The sequence below is a fragment of the Marmota monax genome, unplaced genomic scaffold (assembly GCF_021218885.2).
Source record: "Marmota monax isolate L192 unplaced genomic scaffold, Marmota_monax_Labrador192_F-V1.1 WCK01_AAM20220418_F8-fsc00017, whole genome shotgun sequence".
Classification (NCBI taxonomy): domain Eukaryota; kingdom Metazoa; phylum Chordata; class Mammalia; order Rodentia; family Sciuridae; genus Marmota; species Marmota monax.
This window is the reverse complement of record NW_026695241.1, coordinates 24,613,901-24,636,916: the sequence shown is the minus strand read 5'-3', so window position 1 is coordinate 24,636,916 and position 23,016 is coordinate 24,613,901. Positions and strand designations below refer to the sequence as shown.

Here is a 23,016-nt window from a genome sequence, read left to right as displayed (position 1 = left end):
ATTATAAATGGTATCAATATGGAATGTACTCTGTTGAGAATGACCCTTGTCTCTTACAGCATAATATCTGAATTTTTTTAATATTTATTTTTAGTTTTCAGTGGACACAACATCTTTATTTTTATGTGGTGCTGAGGATGGAACCCAGCGCCCCGCGCATGCCAGGCGAGCGCGTTACTGCTTGAGCCACATCCCCAGCCCATAATACCTGAATTCTGTCCTAGTTTTTATACATATAAGTAATTTGTTCCTTTTTTATTACTGTGGATGTACTAGTTTGCTTAACCATCCGTTAAAGGACATTTGGGTTGTTTGTAGTTTCGAGCTATTACAAATAAAGATGCTATAAATATTTGTCTATAAAATTCTGTGGACAAATTTTCATATCAGATAAATATGCAGGAGTTTGGAAAGTGAATATATCAAATGGCAAGTGTATAATTTTGTAAGAAATCACCAAACTTCCAATTTCTATTCCTACCACCAATGTATAAAAGATCAGTTTCTCTGCATTTTTTCAGGATTTAACTTTGCCAGTAGTTTTTATTTTAATTATTCTAAATCATATAGTCTTAGCTCCTTTTAGGTTTTTTGTTTGTTTGCATTTTTTCCTCGTTGTTTGTTTGTTTTTTGTGGTACTGGTACTGGGGATTGAACCCAGTGGCATGGTACCACTGAGCTACATCCTCCCACCCTTTTTTAAATTTTGAGACAGGGTCTCATTAAGTTGCTCAGTCTGGCCTCAAACTTACAATCTTCCTCCCTCAAGTTCCTGAATAACAGGCGTTGCCATCACACCAGACTATATGCATTTTCTTAGTGGCTAATGATATTGAACATCTTTTCATGTGCTATTTGCCACTCATATGCATGTGCATGTGCTCATAACTTGTCACGCATATGGCATCTTTGCTTAAATATATATTCATGCCTTTGGCTCATTTTATAATTGCAATTTTTAAAAACTTGAGTTTTGAGGGTTTTTTATTTATTTATTTATTTTTTTAAATATTCTAGATACAGATCCATTGTCAGATGGTTGTAAATATTTTCTCTCAGCCTGTAGCTTTTCTTTTTTCTTTTTCTTTTTTTTCTTTTAGTACTTGAGGATTGAACCCATGGGCGCTTTACCACTGAGCCATATCCCCAGTCGTTTTTTATTTTCAGACCAGGATTTTGCTAAATTGCTGAGGCTGACTTTGAACTTGCAATCCTCTTGCTTCAGCCTTCCGAGATAATTAATTACAGGTGTGTGCCACTATGCCCGGCTGTCTCATAATTTTTAAATTGGTTGGCAATTTCAAAAAACTTCTGGAAGCTGGGTATAATAGCACACGCCTGTAATCCCATTGGCTGGGGAAGCTGAGGCAGAAGGATCCCAATCTCAAAGCCAGCCTCAGCAACTTAACCGAGGCCCTAAGCAACTCAGGGAGACTGGTTTTTAAATAAATTACAAAAAAGGGCTGGGAATGTGGCTCAGTGGTTAAGTGCCCCTGAGTTCAATCCCTGGTACCAAAGAAATAAAACAACAACAACAACAACAACAACAAAAAAAACCTGCTGGAATTTTGACCATAATTGAGTGTTCACAACGGAATGAATTTTTAGAAATTCAAGTCTTACAATATACTGAAATAATGTAACTCTCCATTTATTTTGGTCTTCTTTAATTGTTTTAATATTATTTTGTAGTTTTCTGCATAAAATTCTTACACATCTTTTATTAGAATTCATTTATTTTGAAAACTGATTTTTCACTTTCCAATTATTGTTTATGTGTTGACTTTGTAGTTAGGTTATGGCTAAGCTTGCTTATTAATTCCATAGATTGATTTTATATTTTCTATGAATATAATCATGCTATCTGTGAATACTGAAGTTTTTTTTCATTGACAATTCTTCCACCCTTATTGATTTTTCTTACTTTATTGTAGAGTTGACCTAAGTAATAATAGAATATTGTGAAAATAACTTGTGCGCCTTTTGAGATTTCCAAGGTCATAAAACACATTGTGGCTTCCTTCTTTCACTCTTTGTTTACTTCCGATTTGAGGAATCAGTCAACATGTGATGAGGACCCTCAACCCTGTGGAGAGATCCATACAGGGAAGAACTGAGACCTTCTTCCAACAGCATCAATACCAGCTATGTGACTGAATTATCCTGTAAGCAGATCCTTCTTGCATTGGATTGACTGCAGTCCCTGTGGATATCTTAACCACAACCCCTTGATCAGGCCAAGCAGACAACACAGCTATACATTCCCAAATTTCAGACCCACAGAAACTGTAAATTTTAAAATGTTAATTGTTCTTTTAAGCTATTAAAGTCTAGGGTAATTTCTTACACTGCAATAGATAACTAATACAAATTTTTGAGGACTGAGGATATATATCTCAGTAGAACACTTGTCTAGCATTTGTGAGGCCCTCGGTTTAATCCCTGCATTACAATAAAAAAGATGAAAAATGCAGAATTTTTGTATATGAATGTAGGATGTTCTCATAGCAAAAATCCACAAAGCTGTAGGGGGCAGTGTCAGTGGGACAAATCTGGGAGGACTTTAAGATAAATGTCATTGAAAGCCTAAAAGTCCTTGAAAAGACATAGCAAAATTCTGGTAGTTTTGAGAAGGCTGCCAGTGTGGACTTAAAGAATTGTGAGGAAGGTGATATTGGAAATAGGAGAAACAGAATCCTTGTTATATAATGGTAGAAAGTTCAGCTCTACTGGTGCCTATAGCAATGTGGAAGATAGAAAGCTTATCCAAACAAATAATCTATGGACCTTTTTAGAAGAGTTTAAAGTCCTTCCCTGAAATTTTATCTTCTTATTTAACTTTGTTTTTTCTTTTAGCTTTTCCAATCTCAGAATTTCCCCCATCTTCCTTTCTTTGAGGTAGGGGGATAATTTGATCTGTCAGTAATATTTTGATACAAATTCATTTTCTTGGTCATTGTAACTTTTCAATGGTTAATATTTTTGTTACCTTCTAGTGGCTCCTTTACTAATAAGAAACAGTAAATTTTTAAAGTAGAGTTATTCAAACTATTCAAAGGGGTCCTTATAAATTGCACAGGGACTACATGTTTCACTGTGAGGGAAGAAATCAAGAGAAGCTTTCATTCTGTTACTTTGAATATTGGGACACCTGATTAGCTTTTGTTTGAGGAAAGATAGAAATTCTCAAACATTAGAAAAATACTACCTTTTCTAAAAAAATAACCATAGCCATCTCAAATTTTAGTACTCCTTAATATTTCATGTAGATTACCATTAAATAACTTTTAGATTCACATAGAAGTTAAAATCTAAAGAATTAGGCATCATTGATTCCTAAAAACCATAACTTTCATTTTTAAAAAATTCATGGTCACCTAGGAACATATTTTGTGAATCACTGATTTAAAAAAAAAACCAAAAATAAAATTCTGAGATAACAGGAAGGGAGAAGAGCTGTTGCTGTCTAATTGATATAGTCAAGGAAATAAAAATTTTAATTCTCAGTTATAATTCAAATTCTCCCTGAGAAGTGTCTTTCAAATAAGCAGTACAATTTTAGATCAGACTGTTTTCAAATTCTTTTTCTTAACCACTTATTAGCTAGGTAACATCTAGAAAGTTTATTAACTTCTGAATATTCATTTTCCTCACCTGTGAAATGTGGATAATATTAGTACCTACCTCATTTAGTTGACAATAAGACTGAAGTTAGGGCTGGGGATATTGCTCAGTTGGTAGAGTGCTTCTCTTATATGCACAAGGCCCTGGGTTCAATCCCCAGCACACACACACACACACACACACACAGAGAGAGACTGAATTTAATAATAGCTATAAAATAATGATCCCTGTAATAAACATTTCTATTATTTATTGCTGCTTAACCAGACACCTTAGCTGGGAATGGTGGTGCACACCTGTAATCCCAGTAGCTAGGGAGATCTAGGCAGGAGGATCACAAGTTTGAAGGTAGTTTGGGCAACATAGCAAGATCTTATCTTGAAATAAAAAAATAAAATGACTGTGGGTATAGTTCAGTGGTAAAGTGCCCCTGGGTTCCATCCCCAGTATTGCCAATAAATAAGTATGAAAAAAAGAAATCACCCTATAGTGTTTTAAAGTAACCACATATTTGCTCACTTATCTGCAATCTTGACTAGGCTCAGTTGGGTGCTTCTAATGCCAGTTTCACCTAGAAATACTCATGTGGCTGCAGTTATTGCTAGCCTTTACTGGGACTGGAAGGTTCAATATGGCTTTACTCACATACTTCAGCTTGTGTAGCTGAAGTGCTGGGGCCTAACTTACCTCTCTCTCCATATGATTTCTTCAGCAGAATAACCAGACCTTTTTTTTTTTTTTCCCCACACAATGGCTCAGAGCTCAATGAGAGAAACAGCTAGCCTCTGTAATTTACCAAGGCCACTCATGCAGCATTCCACTCAATGAAGAAAGTCACAAGGACAGTACCTCTCTTTTATCTCTCTCAAAAATCTTTAGTGAAGTCTGTACCTGAATGCTTTGTGTGAGAGTGGTGTGTATGGTTAGCAAAGAAGATATGTGATTTCCTGTTGGATCAGTGAAGATGACAAGCAGACACAAAACCATGAGCTAGAGGAGACCATGGTAAGCACTCCACAATTTGCAGAAATTATAGTCTAACTTTTTTTAGTTGTCAATGGACATTTATTTATTTATATGCAGTGCTGAGAATCGAACCCAGAGCCTCATACATGCTAGGTAAGCGGTCTACAACTGAGCCACAATCCCAGCCCTATAGAGTCTAATTTTACCATAGAGACTTTGACTTCTGACCAAAATGGAATAGTAAGAATAAAATTTACCCTCATGCCTAAAATGTTATGATGAGATTGCAATAAATCACTGAGCCAATCTTTAAGCAGGAGACAGAACATTTATTCACCAGCTGGCAGGCCAAGGGGCAGGCTGCAAGTCTACACCCTTTAACTCCGCCTAGGGATTAGAGTACACCTTTTACACCACAAGTAAAGCATGTCAGTTCATTAATCATAAGTGGCTGTTTTATGATTCAAGACCATAAACAAACATCATGAGATCTAAAATCATAAGCAGAAGGGGAAGTGGGTCAAAATGACCCTAGTTGAGTACAAATTAAAGAATGGTTACTAACACCTAGACAATCATTATCTGACAGGGTACATTGTCCAAGAAAAATGGGAACCAAAAAGAATAATTTTATATTGCATAAGAATTGCCATTTTTTGGGCTGGGAATGTGGCTCAAGCGGTAGCGCGCTCACCTGGCATGCGTGCGGCCCGGGTTCGATCCTCAGCACCACATACAGACAAAGATGTTGTGTCCGCCAAATACTAAAAAATAAATATTAAAATTCTCTCACTCTTTCTCACTCTTTCTTTAAAAAAAAAAAAAAGAATTGCCATTTTGTGTTGCCAAACATGCTATGCCAAGCAACTGTTGATGGTACAGAAGTGGGGTGTTTTCCCACAGGAGAAGCATTTCTTACATGACATGGAGTCTCAGGGTAAAATGGAGTCTGTTTAGTCATTGCCCACATAGCCTGGCCTATAACAACATCAAAAATAAAATAAATACATGAAACAATTTTAAAGACATGAGATATACAACGTAATGAAAGACAATGATCCCTGAGAGGTGGGAAACAAATGAATGAGTTTGAGAGTTTCCCCAGTGAACTGCCTTTGGAGAGTTTCCAGATCACAGAGCAAGAAGGGGGAACTGAGGAGAAGCCTGGAATACCCCCTGAGTTGAAGAGGAACTGAGAGTCTAAGGAGACCTACAGACTTCCATGCATATTACAAAAAGCCTCTCCACAGAGAGAAAGCCTACAAAGGGCTCTCGCTCAACTATTCATCAGAGTAGTGATGGATACATCATATGAAGCAACCACCATAGGACAAAGAAGAAACAGTCTAAAAAGAATGGGAGAAAACAGTGTCTAGTGCTTACAAAGGGTCAAGTATAGTTCCAGTTCCCATCAACCATATTGGAAAAATTCACAGTTCATGGTTTGGTAGAGTGTTTGGGAAGGTCTTCCTTAAGCAGTGGGGAATAATTATCCCTAGATTGAGCACTGTTGTGGACTTGCCTAAAAAATTATAAAAGCAAGACTGAAAAGTATCAGAGAATTCTAATTGTACCAGAAAATTCTAATTGCATCCTAGAAGAAAAAGTATTTTGCTGTGACCAGAGTGGCCAATCTTTCGGGTTGCAGTAAGGTTGAAGCTGATAAGAAAACACCCCATTTCTGTACCCATCAACAGTTGCTTGGCATAGCATGTTTGGCAACACAAACATGGAGATTAGAAAATAAAGACTCACAGATGCAGATTTTGAAGATAAATAGCTGGGATCAGATGTAGTGCTGCTCTCTGATGGAGAAGCAGATCTAAAGAGTTACACCAGCAATCTTTATTTATATATGTCTCATTATCAGGTTAAAGACTATGCAAGCATTACTCTTTGTACTCACAAAGTTACAGGGCTAAAAACATCTTTTCTGCAGTTGTAATCCACAGTTGAAATGTGCAATGTTAGGATCTTTGTGTAGCGCTCAAGAAAGTCCATTGTTTAAAGTTACTATTAACTGGGCAGCATCAGAAGTAAAAGAGCTGGTGAAACATTGTGGTTGTCTAGCAAGAGAGTTCCTCTATTCCCAGGAGCTATGTGTCTGAGATCAAGGTCAAAGCTGATAAGACTCTTCTGCAGAGTCTCCACATGCAGGGCATTACCACAGCAGCTAGTCATCCTTCACTGTTGCACAGGAACATTCTCAGGCACCAGGCTTGCTACAGTCCTGAGATCATTAAGACCCCAATCTCAGACACTGCTCTCCCTTTCTCTGTCACCATTCTCCACAGTATTTATAAGAACATAAAAATATTATACCAGATAGGATACATACAATACATTCACAACATCTAATATCCAAAGATTATTAGGCATGTATAGAGATAGGAAGCTGGGCATGGTAGTGCATGCCTATAATCTCAGTGTCTGGGGAGGCTGATGCAGGAGGATTGCAAGTTCAAAGCCAGTCTCAGCAATTTAGCAAGGTCCTAATCAACTTAGTAAGACCATGTTTCAAAATAAAACATAAAAAGTGCTGGGGATGTTGCTCAGTGGCAAGCGCATCCTGGGTTCCCGTTCCCATCAATCTTACTGTGGGAGTACAGCTCACTAATGCTTTATTTATTTTTCCTTCTTTTTGAGTATCATTTTGGATAGTTTAATGCCTCCAAGTTCACCATTTTTGTCCTTCTGCAATGTCTAATCTGTTGTTAAATCACATCCAATGTATATGATGTTATAGTTTTCATCACTAGATGTTTGATTCCAGTTTCTTTTCTACTTCAAGTGGCCCAATATAAATTAATTGAATTAATTAACTGGAATTCTTGAGGTGAGGGGAAGGGGAGAATGAGAAAATAATATTTGAACAAGTAATAGCTAAAACTTTTCAAATTTGATGAAAACAGTAAACTCATAGAGCCAATAAGATGAATGAACCCCAAGCACAAGACACATGAAAAAAACTACATCAGGACATACTGTAGTCAAATTGTTCAAAACCAATGAAAAGAGGAACTCTTAAAAGCAGCCAGGCAAGGTGGTGCATACCTGCAATCCCAGCAATTCAGGAGGCTTAGGCAAAAGAATTGCAAGTTTGGAGCTGGGGCTGGGGCTCAGCGGAAGCACACTTGCCTGATATGTGTGAGGCACTGGGTTGGATTCTCAGCACTACATACAAAAATAAATAAATAAATAAATAAATAAAATAAAGGTATATTAACAACTAAAAAAGTATTTAATAAAAAAAAAAGAATTGCAAGTTTGAGGCTAGCCTCAGCAACTTAGTGAGACCCTGTCTCAAAACTTAAAAAAAAAAAAATTAAGGACTGGTAGAGAATCCCTGGGTTCAACCCCTAGTACAAAGAAAGAAAGGAAGGAAGGAAGGAGGCAGCCAGAAAAAAATTTTATGTTCCATAGAGAGAAATAAGACGCAGGTTTCTGTTGGAAGTGGTACTACAAGCAAGAAGACAACATACTGAAGAAAAAGAAACTGTCAACCTGGAATCCTGAATTAAATTTGCTAAAATATCTTTCAAAAATGAACATCAAATAAAGACATTTTCAAGCATTCAATAGCTAAAAGAAAACTGTCACTATAAGAAATATTAAAAGGGGCTGGTATTGTAGCTCAGTGGTAGAGTGCTCACCTCACATATGGAAGGCACTGGGTTTGATCCTCAGCACCACATAAATAAATAAAAATTAAAAAAAATAATAATAAAAAGAAAGCTTAAAGGAAGACATTCAGGCAGAAAGAAAATGATACTAGATATAAATCTGGATCTAACAAAGGAATGAAAAAGACTGAAATGCTAACAACATGGGTAAATATTAGAGATTATTTTTTGCTATTATTTAAATATCTTTAAAGTTAACTTTAAATAATATTTTTTAAAAATAATATATTGTGAAGTTTATAATGTAAGTAAAAGAAATGCATGTCACAGTAGCAGATAGGCTAGAAAGAGATAAGAAAGTCTTAAACTATTCACAAAATAGTAAAATATTGCTTTATGTTAGACTGTGATGAAGTAAAGATTTATATGTAATTTATATGTAAACAACCAATAATGAAAAGTTACAGATAATAAGCCAAGAAAGAACATAAAATGGGGCTTAGTGGTTAAGTATCCCCTGAGTTCAATTCCTAGTACCAAAATAAACAAACAAACAAAAAACATAAAATTGATTTTTTTTACAGGGGATTTAACCCAGAGACACTGAACCACTGAGCCACATCCTTACCCCTTTTATTTTATTTTTATTTTGAGACAGGGTCTCCCTAAATTGTTTAGGGACTTGCTAAGTTGCTGAGGCTGGATTTGATCCAATCCTCCTGCCTCAGCCTCCCAAGCCACTGGGACATAAAATGGAATCATAAAAGATACTCAAATAGTCCAAAAGATACAGAAAAAGAGAAAATGGAAGACAGAACAAGTGGGACAAATAGAAAACAGGAAGATGATAAATTCAAATCTAAGGATACCAATATCATATAAAGTCAGCGATTGTCAAGTTAAATTTAAAAAATCAAGAACCAATTATATGCTTCCCATAAGAAATATATGATAACTATAACTATACAAATAGGTTAACAATAAAGGGATTGAAAAAGGTACCATAAAGGTAATCAAAATAATCCTGTAGTTATTGTATTAATATCAGACAAAATTTATTTTAGAACAAATATTAGCAGACACAAAGAAGGTCATTTTATAATAAGTGGGAAAATTTGTCAAGAGAACAGAACAATATTAAATGGGTACTTCATGGTCTGGGACTGTAGCTCAGTGGCAGAGCATGTGTGAGGCACTGGATCTGATCCTCAGCACCACATAAAAATAAACAAATAAAGGCATTCTGTCCATCTACAACTACAAAAAAATTATTAAAAATGTGCACTTTGGGGCTGGGGATATGGCTCAAGCGGTAGTGTGCTCTCCAGGCATGCGCGGGTCACTGGGTTCGATCCTCAGCACCACATAAAAATAAAGATGTTGTGTCTACCGAAAAAGCTAAAAAAAATTTTAAAAATGTGCACTTTGTAACAGAATTTCAAAATAAGTGAAACAAAAACTGAAGAACTTCAAAAAGCAATAAGCAAATCCATAATTATGGTTAGAGATTTCAACACATTCTCCTTTCATTAATTGGCAGAACAAGCATGCATAAAAACAGAAAGGAAGCTGGGTGTGGTGGCACACACTTGTAAACCCAGCAGCTGGGGAGAGGAGGCCGAGGCAGGAGGATTTTGAGTTCAAAGTTAGCCTCAGCAATTTAGTGAGGCCCTAAACAACTTTAGCAAGACCCTGTCTCAAAATAAAGGGCTGGTTATGGCTCAGTAGTTAATCATTTCTAGGTTCAATCTCTAGTATCCAAAATTAAGAAACAAACAAACAAAACCCATAGTGATATATTAGACTCAACACTATCAATAAACTTAAACACTACCAACCAACTTGACCTAACTTATATTTATAGAGCCCTCACAACACAGCAGAGTGTACATTCTTTCTTTTCTTTTTTTTCCTGTTATTGTTGGTACCAAAGATTGAACCCAGGGGCTCTTAACCACCGAGCAACATCTCCACTCCATTTTATTTTATTTTTTTATTTTGAGACAGGGTCTCAGTAAGTTTCTGAGGCTAGCTTTGAACTTGCCATCCTCCTGCCTCTTAGCCTCCCAAGCTATTGGGATGAGAGATGTGCACCACCAGGGCTGGCTTCAAACAGGCATGGAACATTCACTAAGATATACCATAATCTGGTTGTAAAACATGTCTCAATGAATTGAAAAACATTCAAGTCGTACACAGTATGTTCTCTGACCACATAAATATATACAATAAAATAAAGCACTAAGCCCCATGTTACTCAGTAGGAAATTGACAGCTGAAAGAAAGATCCCTAGAAAATTCCTTAATATTTGGGAACTATATAGCATATCTCTGATTTTATTATAATCTTGAAAAAACAAGGTCCTCAGGTCTAATCTAGGGCAAAAAATATACACTGAGTAACTGTCATAGAAGAAAGAAAAACTTGATTTTCCAGTATAGAGTACATGCTGTTGATATTCATGAAGGAGTTAAATTAGAGTTAAGATACAGTAGTTCTTTGGGGCTAACAGCCTATCATTAGGGGGATTTGATGTGGATCCATTCCTGTCATTTCCACTTTCTCAGTCACCTGATTCCTTGGGGGCAAAGACTCTTGGTAGAGACTAACTTTGCAAACACTTTAATGGGTCTACCAGGGGCCAATTATTCTCATTTCCTCATTTGTCTCCTAAAATCTCATCAATGAATACATCCTTCTTCTTAGATGTGAGCTGCCCCAGGGAAAAGATGTCTCTAGGGTGTCCTCTGTGAGCACAAGATAAGTTGTGAGGAGCTCACAGGGAGTGTGTGATCACCATACTACTCTTACCACGTGAGAGGTTAAAGCCAGTAGTAGGCTCTGGTCCCCAGGCTCAGTCAGTGCACACGAGGAGTCTGGCTTTGTCTTCATGGTTCTTCCACTGAAGGCAAGTGTTATGAGTACCAGAGCAACAGCTCTACCACCATGTCATGTGCATGGCTGGAATTAAATGGTTTGTTTAAGAATATCTTGACTATTCTGAGGAGGAAATTCTCTGGTGTTGGATTACCATCAGGTGTCTGAAAGTTGTTAACTATTGATAGATCTTCTGGAGCGAAGATAAAGCCCAAGACAAGCATCCTACTCACAATCTGACTTCCCAGGACCCAAAGAATTCTGGCAAGTTAGGAAAGAATATTTGTATGCAGTTTAGGAAGATTTGTCTACTCCTTCAAGTTTAGTCTTGGTTTAGTCTTTCTCAACATGTGGTTCAGAGACTACCTGTTTCCAAATCACCAGATTTTGGTGTCTGGCTATGGATCAAATTCGCTGCAATGCAGACCTGCAACCTGCACATACAAGTTCCTCAAGTGAACTTTGGGCGAGGAACTTTATTGTTTGATAACCATTTTTTGGAATCATTGTTGCTTAAAGAATCTCCCTGGATGCTTGCCCATCATATGTTCTCTCACTGTGCTATCACAGGGAGGAAATCAAGGAGTCAGGGGTAAATAAAGTCCCCTGCCTACTCCTCATGCATTGCTGGCTGCAGGCATTTGCCCTAACTCCTAGACAGTCCACTCCTCCATCTATTCCCTTATGATAAGTCTACCTTTAAGTTGTGTTTATTTTGTGTGTGTGTGTGTGTGTGTATGTGTGTGTGTGTGTGGTGTTGGCGATTAAACCTGGGGCTTTGTGCATGCAAGGCAAGCACTCTACCAACTGAGCTATATTCTCAGTTCCACCTTTAAGTTTTATTCCTACTTTTCACTCACAGGTATGAAATTCAGTGAACAGAAAATAGTGGTTATTCCAGAATTCTTTGAAAAACTGTCAGAGACAACAATTTCTCCATAATCCCTTCCATAACTAACTGTATAGTCTGAAGAATTTTGAATTTAGTGTAGATTGGAGAAAGGAGATGAGGGAGGAAAGAGGAGGAGAGAAAGTAGATTTAAATCAAGTAATAAATCTGGAGACTCTGATCAGCTATCTGCTGTACTACCCAGCGCGCTACCCTAACCTTTCCTATCACTCCATCCCAGCACAGGCGCCCTGTCTGTTCTTTCAATCAGAGAGATACTTGCAGCATTGTTGCCTAAACTGAAACAGTCTATTGAGGAAAGAAGATGAGAAGCTGGGTCTCTACTTTTAATGCAATCTGATTATTTTCTTAAAGTTCCTGTAAGTTATTTCTACCCTGAGAGCTCTGCTGTCCATTCCTCTGAAGTCCTGTAATTTACCTTGTTGCTGAGTTGGCCTTAGACACCAAAATGGGGCCAATGTATTTGCAGCCCAAATCTAGTACTGCCACATTCTACAATATTAGAATTTATATAAAGTATCAGCTCCAGAATCTTTGCTCAATAAAACTCTTTCCCCTCCTGAATCCTCATAATTTCTTTTAAGGTGTGCTATTTACTTATTCTCCTCAGGGCCAGAAGAGGTGGCTCAATTTTGTCCTTCTCTGTCTTTCCCGGTCATGCTTTCTGGTGTTCAAGTCTTTACAACTGAGGGTCCTCACAGAAGAGGATTTAACCCACTGCAGGACCCAGAGGTGATTCAGGACACAGTGGAAGAGGAGCCAATGGAGCAAGGGAGAGTATAATACTTAGGTGGTGCATGTTCAGCTGTGTCCATTCTGAACAGAAAAGGCATTTTGACAGAGCTTTAGTCTTGGAGAGGGGCTGATCCTTCCCTGTGGCTCAATAGCCTCTGCATCCAGGGTAGTTATATTCCCTGGGAATGACTGGTGCCTTCATGAACAACGGGTGGTGATTTCATCTTGGTTGATGCTCCCGAGTTCACAATCTCAGCTTGCTCTTTACACCACTCTCATTCCTCCGTTTCCTCAGCCCTGTGAGTTCACAGGGGCAGTTTTATAGCTGAGCCAGTGAGCCACCTTCAGCTCCTCTGAAATCCATCTCAGTCACTCTTGATTGGCACATTTCTTTGTCTATATTGTTTGGTAGTTGGTTACTTGCTAAATTTTGTTGCTGTTTTATCTCATTTATTATGTTTGTTTATGTATTAGGTCTATCTCCCCAAAAAGAACAATGGTAGCTAATACTCCTTGGACTTTCTCAACATGCCCTTTGTTCAAGGGCTCATTGAATTTTTACAATATTTTGAGATAAGTACTGTGATCCCTGTTTTACCGATGAGAAAACGGAAACTTGGGGAGGTTAATTTACATTTCCAAACCCACACAACTTCTTAGTTAGTGATAAAGCCCCAGCTTTGAACCTTGACAGTTTGACACCAGAACCTTTGTTTACATAAAATACTCTGTCTCTAGAATACAAACTTCCAGGGGTCAGGCACTCTTGAATTTCTGATAGGGAGAACACAGTGCTATGCATATAGAAAATTGAGAATATATATTTGGTGAGTGAATGTTTTATTATTCAGAAATTTTTAAGATCTCTGTGAGACCAAATTGTGTATATTCCTCTTATAGTTTTCTGTTGTTGCTCAAGTAATGCCTACTAATATAACCATACAACCAATCCCATAGAGAAGACCCCATCTATGACAGAGTCCTATCTGCAAAGTCAGATTTCTTCAGAAAGACTAATCTCAAGAAGGTGGTCCTTCGGGCAGAACTAAACCCAATAAGAGCCCCTGGGTGTTCAATCTCACTTACAGTAGTGCCCACACTTGTGGTGCTTCCTGGAGCACAATCCCACGCTCACTTCAGAGCACTGGAAAAACATGGAAGGGAGAAACCTGAGCCGAGGGACTGAGTTTGAGCTCTTGGGTCTCACCAGTGACCCTCAGCTCCAGAGGCTGCTCTTTGTGGTGTTCCTGGGGATCTACACCATCACTCTATTGGGGAACTTGCTCATGTTCCTCCTGATTCATGTGAGTGCCACCCTGCACACGCCCATGTACTCCCTCCTGAAGAGCCTCTCCTTTTTGGATTTCTGCTATTCCTCCACAGTTGTCCCCCAGACCCTGGTGAACTTCTTGGTCAAGAGAAGGGTGATCTCCTATCTGGGCTGCATGGCTCAGATGTTCTTCTATGCGGGTTTCGCCACCAGCGAGTGCTATCTCATCGCAGCCATGGCCTATGACCGCTATGCTGCTATTTGTAACCCCCTGCTCTACCCAACCATCATGTCTCCTGAGGTCTGTGCTTCTCTGATTGTGGGCTCCTACAGTGTCGGGTTTCTTAATTCTCTTATCCACACAAGCTGTATCTTCAGCCTGAAATTCTGTGGTGCTCACGTGGTCACTCACTTCTTCTGTGATGGACCACCCATCCTGTCCCTGTCCTGTGTGGACACTTCACTGTGTGAGATCCTGCTCTTCATCTTTGCAGGTTTCAACCTTTTGAGCTGCACTCTCACCATCTTGATCTCCTACATCTTAATCCTCATCACCATCCTGAGAATGAGCTCAGCCCAGGGCAGGTTCAAGGCATTTTCCACCTGTGCTTCCCACCTCACTGCCGTCTGCCTCTTCTTTGGCACAACACTTTTTATGTACCTGCGTCCCAGGTCCAGCTACTCGCTGACCCAGGACCGCACAGTTGCTGTGATCTACACGGTGGTGATCCTGATGCTGAACCCATTAATTTACTCTTTGAGGAACAAGGATGTAAAGGAGGCCTTAAGAAAGGTTTGGAGCAGGAAAACAATGGAATGATCTTCTCAACTCACTGCCACGTGTCTTCGGAAAGCAGAGGGAACTTACTGTATGTGGTGCTTCCTGGGCACAGTACCTGCCTCAGGAAGAACAGATGGTGTCTTAGAGACTAAGTGGGAAGGGACTGTCTGCTTGTTGCACGACTAGACCCACTGGAAAGATGTAGTTATGCCTTTGTTCTGATGCTTCCTTTATATTTCAAGGTTTGTGAATATAGATCACAAATGAATATAGATATTTGTACTCTTCATAATAAAGTTATTCCTTAACTAACTGGAAGATATTGGCTCCTTGAGGAAAACTTTCCTATTCTTTACAATCTTCACCTCATAAAAACTGCCTTGCCGGGCACTGTGGTACATGCTTGTAATCCCAGAGGCTTGGGAGGCTAGACAGGAGGATCCCAATTTTGAGGCCAACCTCATCAACTTAGCAAGGCCCAAAGCAATTTATGGAGACTCTGTCTCAAAATTAAAAACAAAAAGGGCTGGGGATGTGTCTCAGTGATTAAGTGCCCCTGTGTTTAATCCTGGTATTAAAAAACAAAAACAGAACAACACAAAAACCCTACTATCTTTCATCAAATGCCTCTTAAAAAGCTCTTGACAATCCATATGGACTTTATTTTTGTTTCTGTGGTGAATTGAAGACAGATTTCCTAATGTTAAACCTTTCTTGAATCTTGAAATTCTTTTTTATTGTGAAATAATTTCATTTTAATAGACTGTTAGATTTGATTTGTGTATTTAGACTCTTGGCCTCTGTATTCAAAGATAAAATTGATTGTTTGTGTTATATTTATAATGTTTTAATATTAAAAGCAAGCTAGTTTTAGAAAATATATTGGAGTTTTTTCTTCTTTTCCTATAGTGTGGATTTATTTATTTGTTTATTTTTGAACCGCCATATATGGAAGTTTTTTTTCCATTACTGGTAATCGAATCCAGTGGCACTTTACCACTGAGACACATCCCCAGCTCTTTTTTAAGCTGCTAAGGTGGCCTGCTTATGAATCTCCTGTCTCAGCCTCTGGAGTAACTGGACTTATAGGTGTGGGCCACCGCACCCAACAGTATATGTCATTTTTTTTGGTGGGGCGGGTACCAGGGATTGAACCCAAGGGTGCTTAACCACTGAGCAACATCCCCAGCCATTTTTTTTTAAATATTTATGTTTTAGTTGTAGTTGGACACAGTATCTTTATTTTATTTATTTCTTTTTATGTGGTGCCAAGGATGGAACCCAGGGCCTCGCACATGCTAGATGAGTGCTCTACTGCTGAGCCATAACCCCAGCCCCCTTTATATTTTTTATTTTTATTTTTTGGTACTGAGATTAAAGTCAGGGGTTCTCAACCACTGAGCTACATCCCCAGCTTTATTTTGTATTTTATTTAGAGAAAGGGTCCCGCTGAGTTGCTGAGTGTCTTGCTTTTGCTGAGACCAGCTTTGAATTTTGCAGTCCTCCTGCCTCAGCCTCAGATTACAGTTATGGGCCACCATGTCTGGCTAGTATATACAATTTTTAAAAATATTTATTTATTTACTTTGTGGTGCTGAGGATTGAACCCAGGGCCTCACATGTGCTAGGCAAGTGCTCTACCACTGAGCTACAACCCCAGCCCCAGTTTATATCATTTTATTTTTATTTTAATAAAATTGGTGCTGGGGAGTGAACCCAGGGGTGCATAACCACTGAGTCACAACCCAGCCCTTTTTAATTTTGAGACAGGGTTTCCTAACTTGCCTAGGACCTCCCTAAATTGCTGGGGCTGGCCTTGAACTTGTGATTCTCCTGTCTCAGCCTTGTAAGCTGCTAGGATTACAGGCATGTGCCACAGCACCCAGCATATATACCATTTTAGAAAAGCAAATCTGTCTTTCATTTTTTTCTTTTGTGGTACTGGGGCATTGAACCCAGGAGTGCTCTTCTACAACTGAACTACATCCCCATCCCTTTTTATTTTTTATTTTGAGACAGCTGTAAATATTCCTTTCCTATTTAAATTACTCCAGGCCAGGTATGGACTGAAATCCCAGCCACTCAAAAAGCTGAATCAAGAAGATTACAAATTTGAGGGCAGCCTAGGCAATTTAGCAAGACTTTGTCTCAAAATTAGAAAGGGGTGAGATGTAACTCAGTGGTAAAGTGCCCCTGGATTCAATCCCCATACCAGAAAAAAATAAATAAATACAAAAATAAAGATATATAGTCAATTGTAAAATTGACTGATTGATTGATGCCTTTTTAAAAAGTAGATCTCTAATTACTTTTCCAATATCTTATATGATTATTAGTTCTTATTTTAGTTGTTTCCCTCCTAATTAAATCAATTTGATTATGTGTATTTTGCTGTAGAATTGTTTCCTTTCTCTAGCTTTTCAAATTTATTGCCATGGAGTTGCACATAATATTCTCTTAGACATTTTGTTCCTGCTTTCTAGGTCAATGCCATCTATATTGGCTTCCCCAATTTCCTGCAGATCGTTTACTACATTTTTTAGAACAATTTAAAAAACTTTCTTCCATAAAAAGGAAAATGCATTCAGTGGTTTGAAAGGGTCTTCTGGGCTCTATTACTCCATGAGATGACTGAAGACAGGCAGTGATGAGGAAGGATTGACAGATACACCCAAATACTAGACTCACTGAATTCCCACACCGCTGTATCCTTACTGACTTTCTTGGAGAAGTTCTACCTCTCTGGCTAAGATATTTTCATTGGGGTAATGGGAATAACAATAAAATTTACTTTATGTATGGAATTGTGAAAATTAAATAATATACTGTCTAAAACAGTGTATGGTACATAGCAGCTCTTTCAAAGATATTAACTCCTGTTATTTATTTTGTTTGTATATGTTGTGAGATTGTACTATTCATTCTTCATATTTTTGTTTGTTTTCCTTTCCTTAGTAAAGCCGGACAGAGAGTTCCATTAATATTTTGCTTTGGAATTTTTTCCCCTCATTTCTGCAAACTATCAGTTTCTCATTTTATGAATTTTAAGTTTTTCTTTTTGATTCCTCTTTCCTCTTTTGGGGGGTTTATTTTGTTTTTCTTTTTGTCAGGTTAAAATGTATATCTATGTATATTTCTATATTGTCTTACAATGCTTCTAGTATGTCTAAGTTTCCTATCTATTAACTATCTGCCTATATTATAAAGATTAAGCAAAAATGAAAACATTCACAATCCAGAGACAATATTATCAATCCACTGAGAGCCATTCTTGCTTTTATAGGGTGTTTATTCGTGTCTTTTTCTTTTTGGTTTCTAGTTTAAAATAATATTTCCTATGCTGAAATTGAACTTTTCTTGATTAAGTGTGTGGCAGATATCTTCACCTGATCTGTCTTTTAAAAGTATAATTGAGTCAGAGTTTTCCAGGAAAACAGAATCAATAGGATACATATAAATATATGAGAATATTTATTGTGGGAATTGGCTTGCGTGATTATGAAGGTTTAAAGGTCCTACAATATGCCATCGCAAACTTGAGGACCAGAAAAGTCAATAGTATAAGTTAGTCCAAGTCTAAAGGCCTGAGAATTAAGAAGGATGGTGGTTAAGTCCTGGAGTCCCCAAAGCCCAAGCAATAAGAGTTCTGATGTCAAGAAGATGGATATAGCAGCTCAAGAAAGAGAGAATGCACCCTTTCTCCACCTTTTTGAACTATTGCTGCCCTTGATGGATTGGATGCTTGCCTACATGAAGTAGGATCAGCCCTACTGATTCAAATACTGAGCTCTTCTAGAAACATCCTCACAGACTCACTAGGAGCACCGTTTTACCTGCTGTCTGGGCATTTTGTAACTTACTCAAGTCAACACTTGATACTAACCACCACAGTCATTTATTTTTACTGTTTCTATGATGTCTTCATTAGGTCTGGAGAGGTAGCTCAGTTCTAGAGCACTCTCCAGCACACAAGAGACTCTGGGTTTGATCTCTAGCACAGAGGGAAAAATTGTGCAAATTCTATGATGTCTTGGTTAGAAGAAGGTCTTAATTTTAATATCAGAATATTTCCCAATCATTTTATTCTCAGTGAATTTATTTATTTACTTATTTGTTCGTTCGTTTATTGAAGTACTGAGGATTGAATCCAGAGGCACTCTACTACTGAGCTACACCCCCAGTCCTTTTTATTTTTATTTTGAGACAGGGTCTTACTGTTGCCAAGGCTGCCCTTGAATTAGCAATCCAACTCAGCCTCTGAAGTTGCTGGGATTATAGGTACACATGGTGCCCAGACCTACTGTGAGTTTTAAAATATGTGTCTTAAGAATCCTTCCCAGGGCTGGGGTTGTAATTCAATGACAGAGTGCTTACCTAGCAGGTGTGAAGAACTGGGTTTGATCCTCAGCACCACATATAAACAAACAAACAAATAAATGTCTTGTGTCCATCTACAACTAAAAAATTCTTTAAATAAAAGAATCCTTCTCAACCATAAGATCATAAAAATATTCTCTTACGTTTTCTTCTAAATGTCTTCCAAAAGTTTTGCCTATACATTATTTTGTTACTAGGGTGGATTTAAATTTATCTTTTCTTATTTCAAAAGACATGCCCCTCAGGAGGCTGAGGCAAGAGGACCGGTAGTTTAGAGCCAGCTTCAGCAGTTTAATAGGCCCTGAACAACTTATCGAGATCCTGTCTTTAAATAAAATATAAAAAGGACTGGGGATGTGGCTGAGTGATTCACCCATTTGTATTTATCTGTACTGACTAGATTACAACAGGTTAAATATTCATTATCATGAAAGCTTTGGACTAGAATGTTTTGGATTGGGGATTTTTTTCCCGAGATTTTAGCAACAGGACTTCAAGTCAAATATGAACTTCATTTATGTTTCACCTACACTTTAGTCTGAAGATAATTTTATATAATATTTTAAATTATTTTGTATGTTAAATGAAGTTTGTATATCTTAAACCATCAGAAAGCGAAGGTGAGCTGGTGTGTTGGTGCATACCTGTAATGCCAGCAACTTGGGAGACTGAGGCAGGAGAACTGCAATTTCGAAGCTAGCCTCAGCAACTTAGTGAGACCCTGTCTCAAAGTAAAACATAAAAAATAAGAATAAAAATAAAAATTAAATAAAAAATAAAAGGACTAGGGATGTTGCTCAGTGGTTAAGCAACCTGAGTTCAATCTCTAGTACAGGGTCGGGGGTGTGGAAGAAGGAAAGCAAGCAAGCGAAGGTGAGGCTGAAGATGTAGCTCTTTGGTAGAGCACTTTCCCAGCATGTGAGAGGCCTTGGGTTTGATCCCCTGCACCAAGGGAATAAAAGCAAAGATGTTACTATTTCAGTGGGTAATCTGTGGTTGGTAGGCATCACCATTATTCCTGACTCTGAATGTATAGACTACCAATAAGCAATTATTTACATATACTTATTTGCATATAAGTATTTAACAGAAAAACATGACATACTAGGGTGGGCATGGTGGCTCAACCCGTTGCCCCAGCTACTTGGGAGGTCAAGGCAGGGAAATCCTTTGAGCTCTGGAGTCTGAGGCCAGCCTGGGTGACATTGCAAGACTGGTCTCAAAAAAAAAAAAAAAAAACCAAATCAAACCAAAACATATGACATACCATTAATGCAGGAATACTAGGATGTGTTCAGCAGACAGGGACATCACCAGCATACCTGTATCTGCCGTTAAACAACATCAACAACAAACGTCAGCAGCCTTCTGTCTCTGCCTACAATGCTAGGCTACATTTTTACTAAGAGGCTTCAGTGTGCTGGATTTTATTTATTTATTTATTTAGTAGTGTTGGAGATTGAACCCAGGGCCTTCTGCATGCGAGGCAAGCACTCTTCCAACTGAGCTATATCCCAAGCCCCCTGAATTTTATTTTATTTTTTAGGCAAGAAGAAACATTAGAAACAGTTGAGGGACCAGGATGTGGGTCTTCTAGGGAGTAGGAGGCATTCAGCAGGGTGGCTTTTTAAAATGTTTCCTTCAAATCCATCTGGTGCATTAACAGTTATTGTCTTAGAAGTCTTTCTTTGATTCTATAAGCCAACATGACTTGTTGTGAATGCACACTGCCCTAGAACTCCAATAATCCGTCTCACATTTTTATTGTGTTGTCTATGTTCTCTGCAGTATTATCATCTTCATCATTTACTATTTTCACAGTCACTTTGTGCTTTAGTCTGCTTTTTTGCCACTGTGACCAAAAGACATGACAAGCACAATTTTAGAGGAAGAAAAGTTTATGTAGGGCTCACAGTTTCAGAGGTCTCAGTCCATGGATGGTTGAGTTCACTGCTTTGGTCCAAGATGAGGCAGAACATCATGGCAGAAGGGTGTGGCAGAGGAAAGCAGCTCAGGACATTGTACCAGGAAGTAGAGAGAGAGCTCCACACACCAAGAACAAAATATATATCCCAAAGGCATGCCCCCCTCCCAGTGATCACCTTTTCCACCCACACTCTACCTGCCTACAGTTACCACCCAATTAATTCCTATTGGGGAATCAATGCAACGATTAGGCTAAACCCAATCATTTCACCTCTAAACTTTTTTTTTTTTTAATTTTTTAATGGTGGTTAGACACAATACCTTTATTTTATTTATTTATTTTTATGTGGTGCTGAGGATCGAACCCAGGACCTCGCATGTGTGAGGCCTGTGCTCTACCGCTGAGCTACAACCCCAGCCCCTCACCTCTAAACTTTTGTTGTCTTCCACATGAGCTTTTGGGGAGCACCTCATATCTAAACCATCACACCTTGTTTCAGAACTATATTGGCTATTCCACGATCAGTCAATGAATGAACAACTGGAACAAATCAATGTTAAAAAAAATAGTTCTTTGGTATCTACTTCTTCCAGCTTACTGACAGACTCTGAAGGTACAGTTTGGGCATATATCAGGAGGTCAGACATCATTTCCCCCCTCACTTGGTATTCAGAATCCTTCAAAGTCACTGCCTAGTTCATCATCATCACTGAACAGTTTCAGGGCAGAGGCTGGGCCAGGCATGTAAGACTGTGTCTGCAGACACTGTGCTCCAAGTGTTGGCAATAGCATATATAACATCCCTCATGCTAAACTCCTTTTGAAAACCCTTTCCACCTATTATACCTCTGTACACTGCTGCTAGCATGCTCTTCAAGAAAGTGTTTCTACATGTAGTCTTAATTGATCTAGGGATACCCTAGTTACATGACTGAATTAATGAATCACACTTTGGGAAATTATAAGGTAGAAACATTTTTTAAAATTTATTTATTTATTCTAATTTGTTACACATGACAGCAGAATGCATTTCAATTCATTGTACACCCATAGAGCACTATTTTTCATGTTTCTGTTTTGTCACAAAGTAGAGTCACACCATTCATGTCTTCATACATGTACTTAGGGTAATGATGTCCATCTCATTCCACTGTCTTTCCTACCCCTGTGCCCCCTCCTTTCCCTTTGCCCTATCTAAAGTTCCTCCATTCCTCCCATGCTCCCCCCCCCCAATTATGGATCAGCCTCCACATATCAGAGAAAACATTTGGCTTTTGGTTTGGGGGGATTAGCTTATTTCACTTAGCATGACATTCTCCAACTCCATCCATTTACCTGCAAATACCATTGTGATAGTAGAAGCAAATGTGACACTCCATTTTGTTTTATGACTTCATCCTGTAAAACAACCATGCCAAGTAGAAGAGTCATGACTGGGGCAAGATGTTCTTTTCCTTTTGCTATAGAAACCTTTAAGAACACGGAACTACCTAATGGGGCATTGTTTCTGTAGTTAGGGTAACGGGGCTCTGTTTCTGTAACTGGGGTGACAGGGATAACTGTGATTGGTTAGGCTTCCCGCCGCTTGACTGCACTCTCCCGCTTCTGTAACCTGGCTTGCTTGCAATGGCTAGACCCCCCCCCCACCCCCAACATCCCTTTTTCGGTTTTCAGGCTTATAAGGAATGCCCTTGCAATTGTTTGGGGCTGATCAGGGGAACAGCTTTATGTTCTGGTCAGCCGCCACCGGTGTGCTTCAATAAAGGCTTGATTCGATTATACGTGAGTGGTCTGGAAGTCAATTTATGAAACCCCAGGACGAAGCTTTAACTCTAACACCATGATTTTATTCTCTTTTAATGCTGAGTAATATTCCATTGTGTATATATACCACAGTTTCTTTATCCGTTCATTTATTGAAGGGT

General features: G+C 38.5%; 1 protein-coding gene across 1 annotated transcript; it reads left to right on the top strand.

The window, feature by feature from the left end:
* Window positions 1–13,707: 13,707 nt before the first annotated feature.
* Window positions 13,708–14,826, top strand: LOC124090361 (olfactory receptor 5AU1). The gene is made up of 2 exons (XM_046441049.1): window positions 13,708–13,838; window positions 13,879–14,826. Exon 2 carries the CDS (start codon window positions 13,891–13,893, stop codon window positions 14,824–14,826), a length of 936 nt encoding a protein of 311 aa, XP_046297005.1. The 5' UTR covers window positions 13,708–13,838; window positions 13,879–13,890.
* Window positions 14,827–23,016: the final 8,190 nt, after the last annotated feature.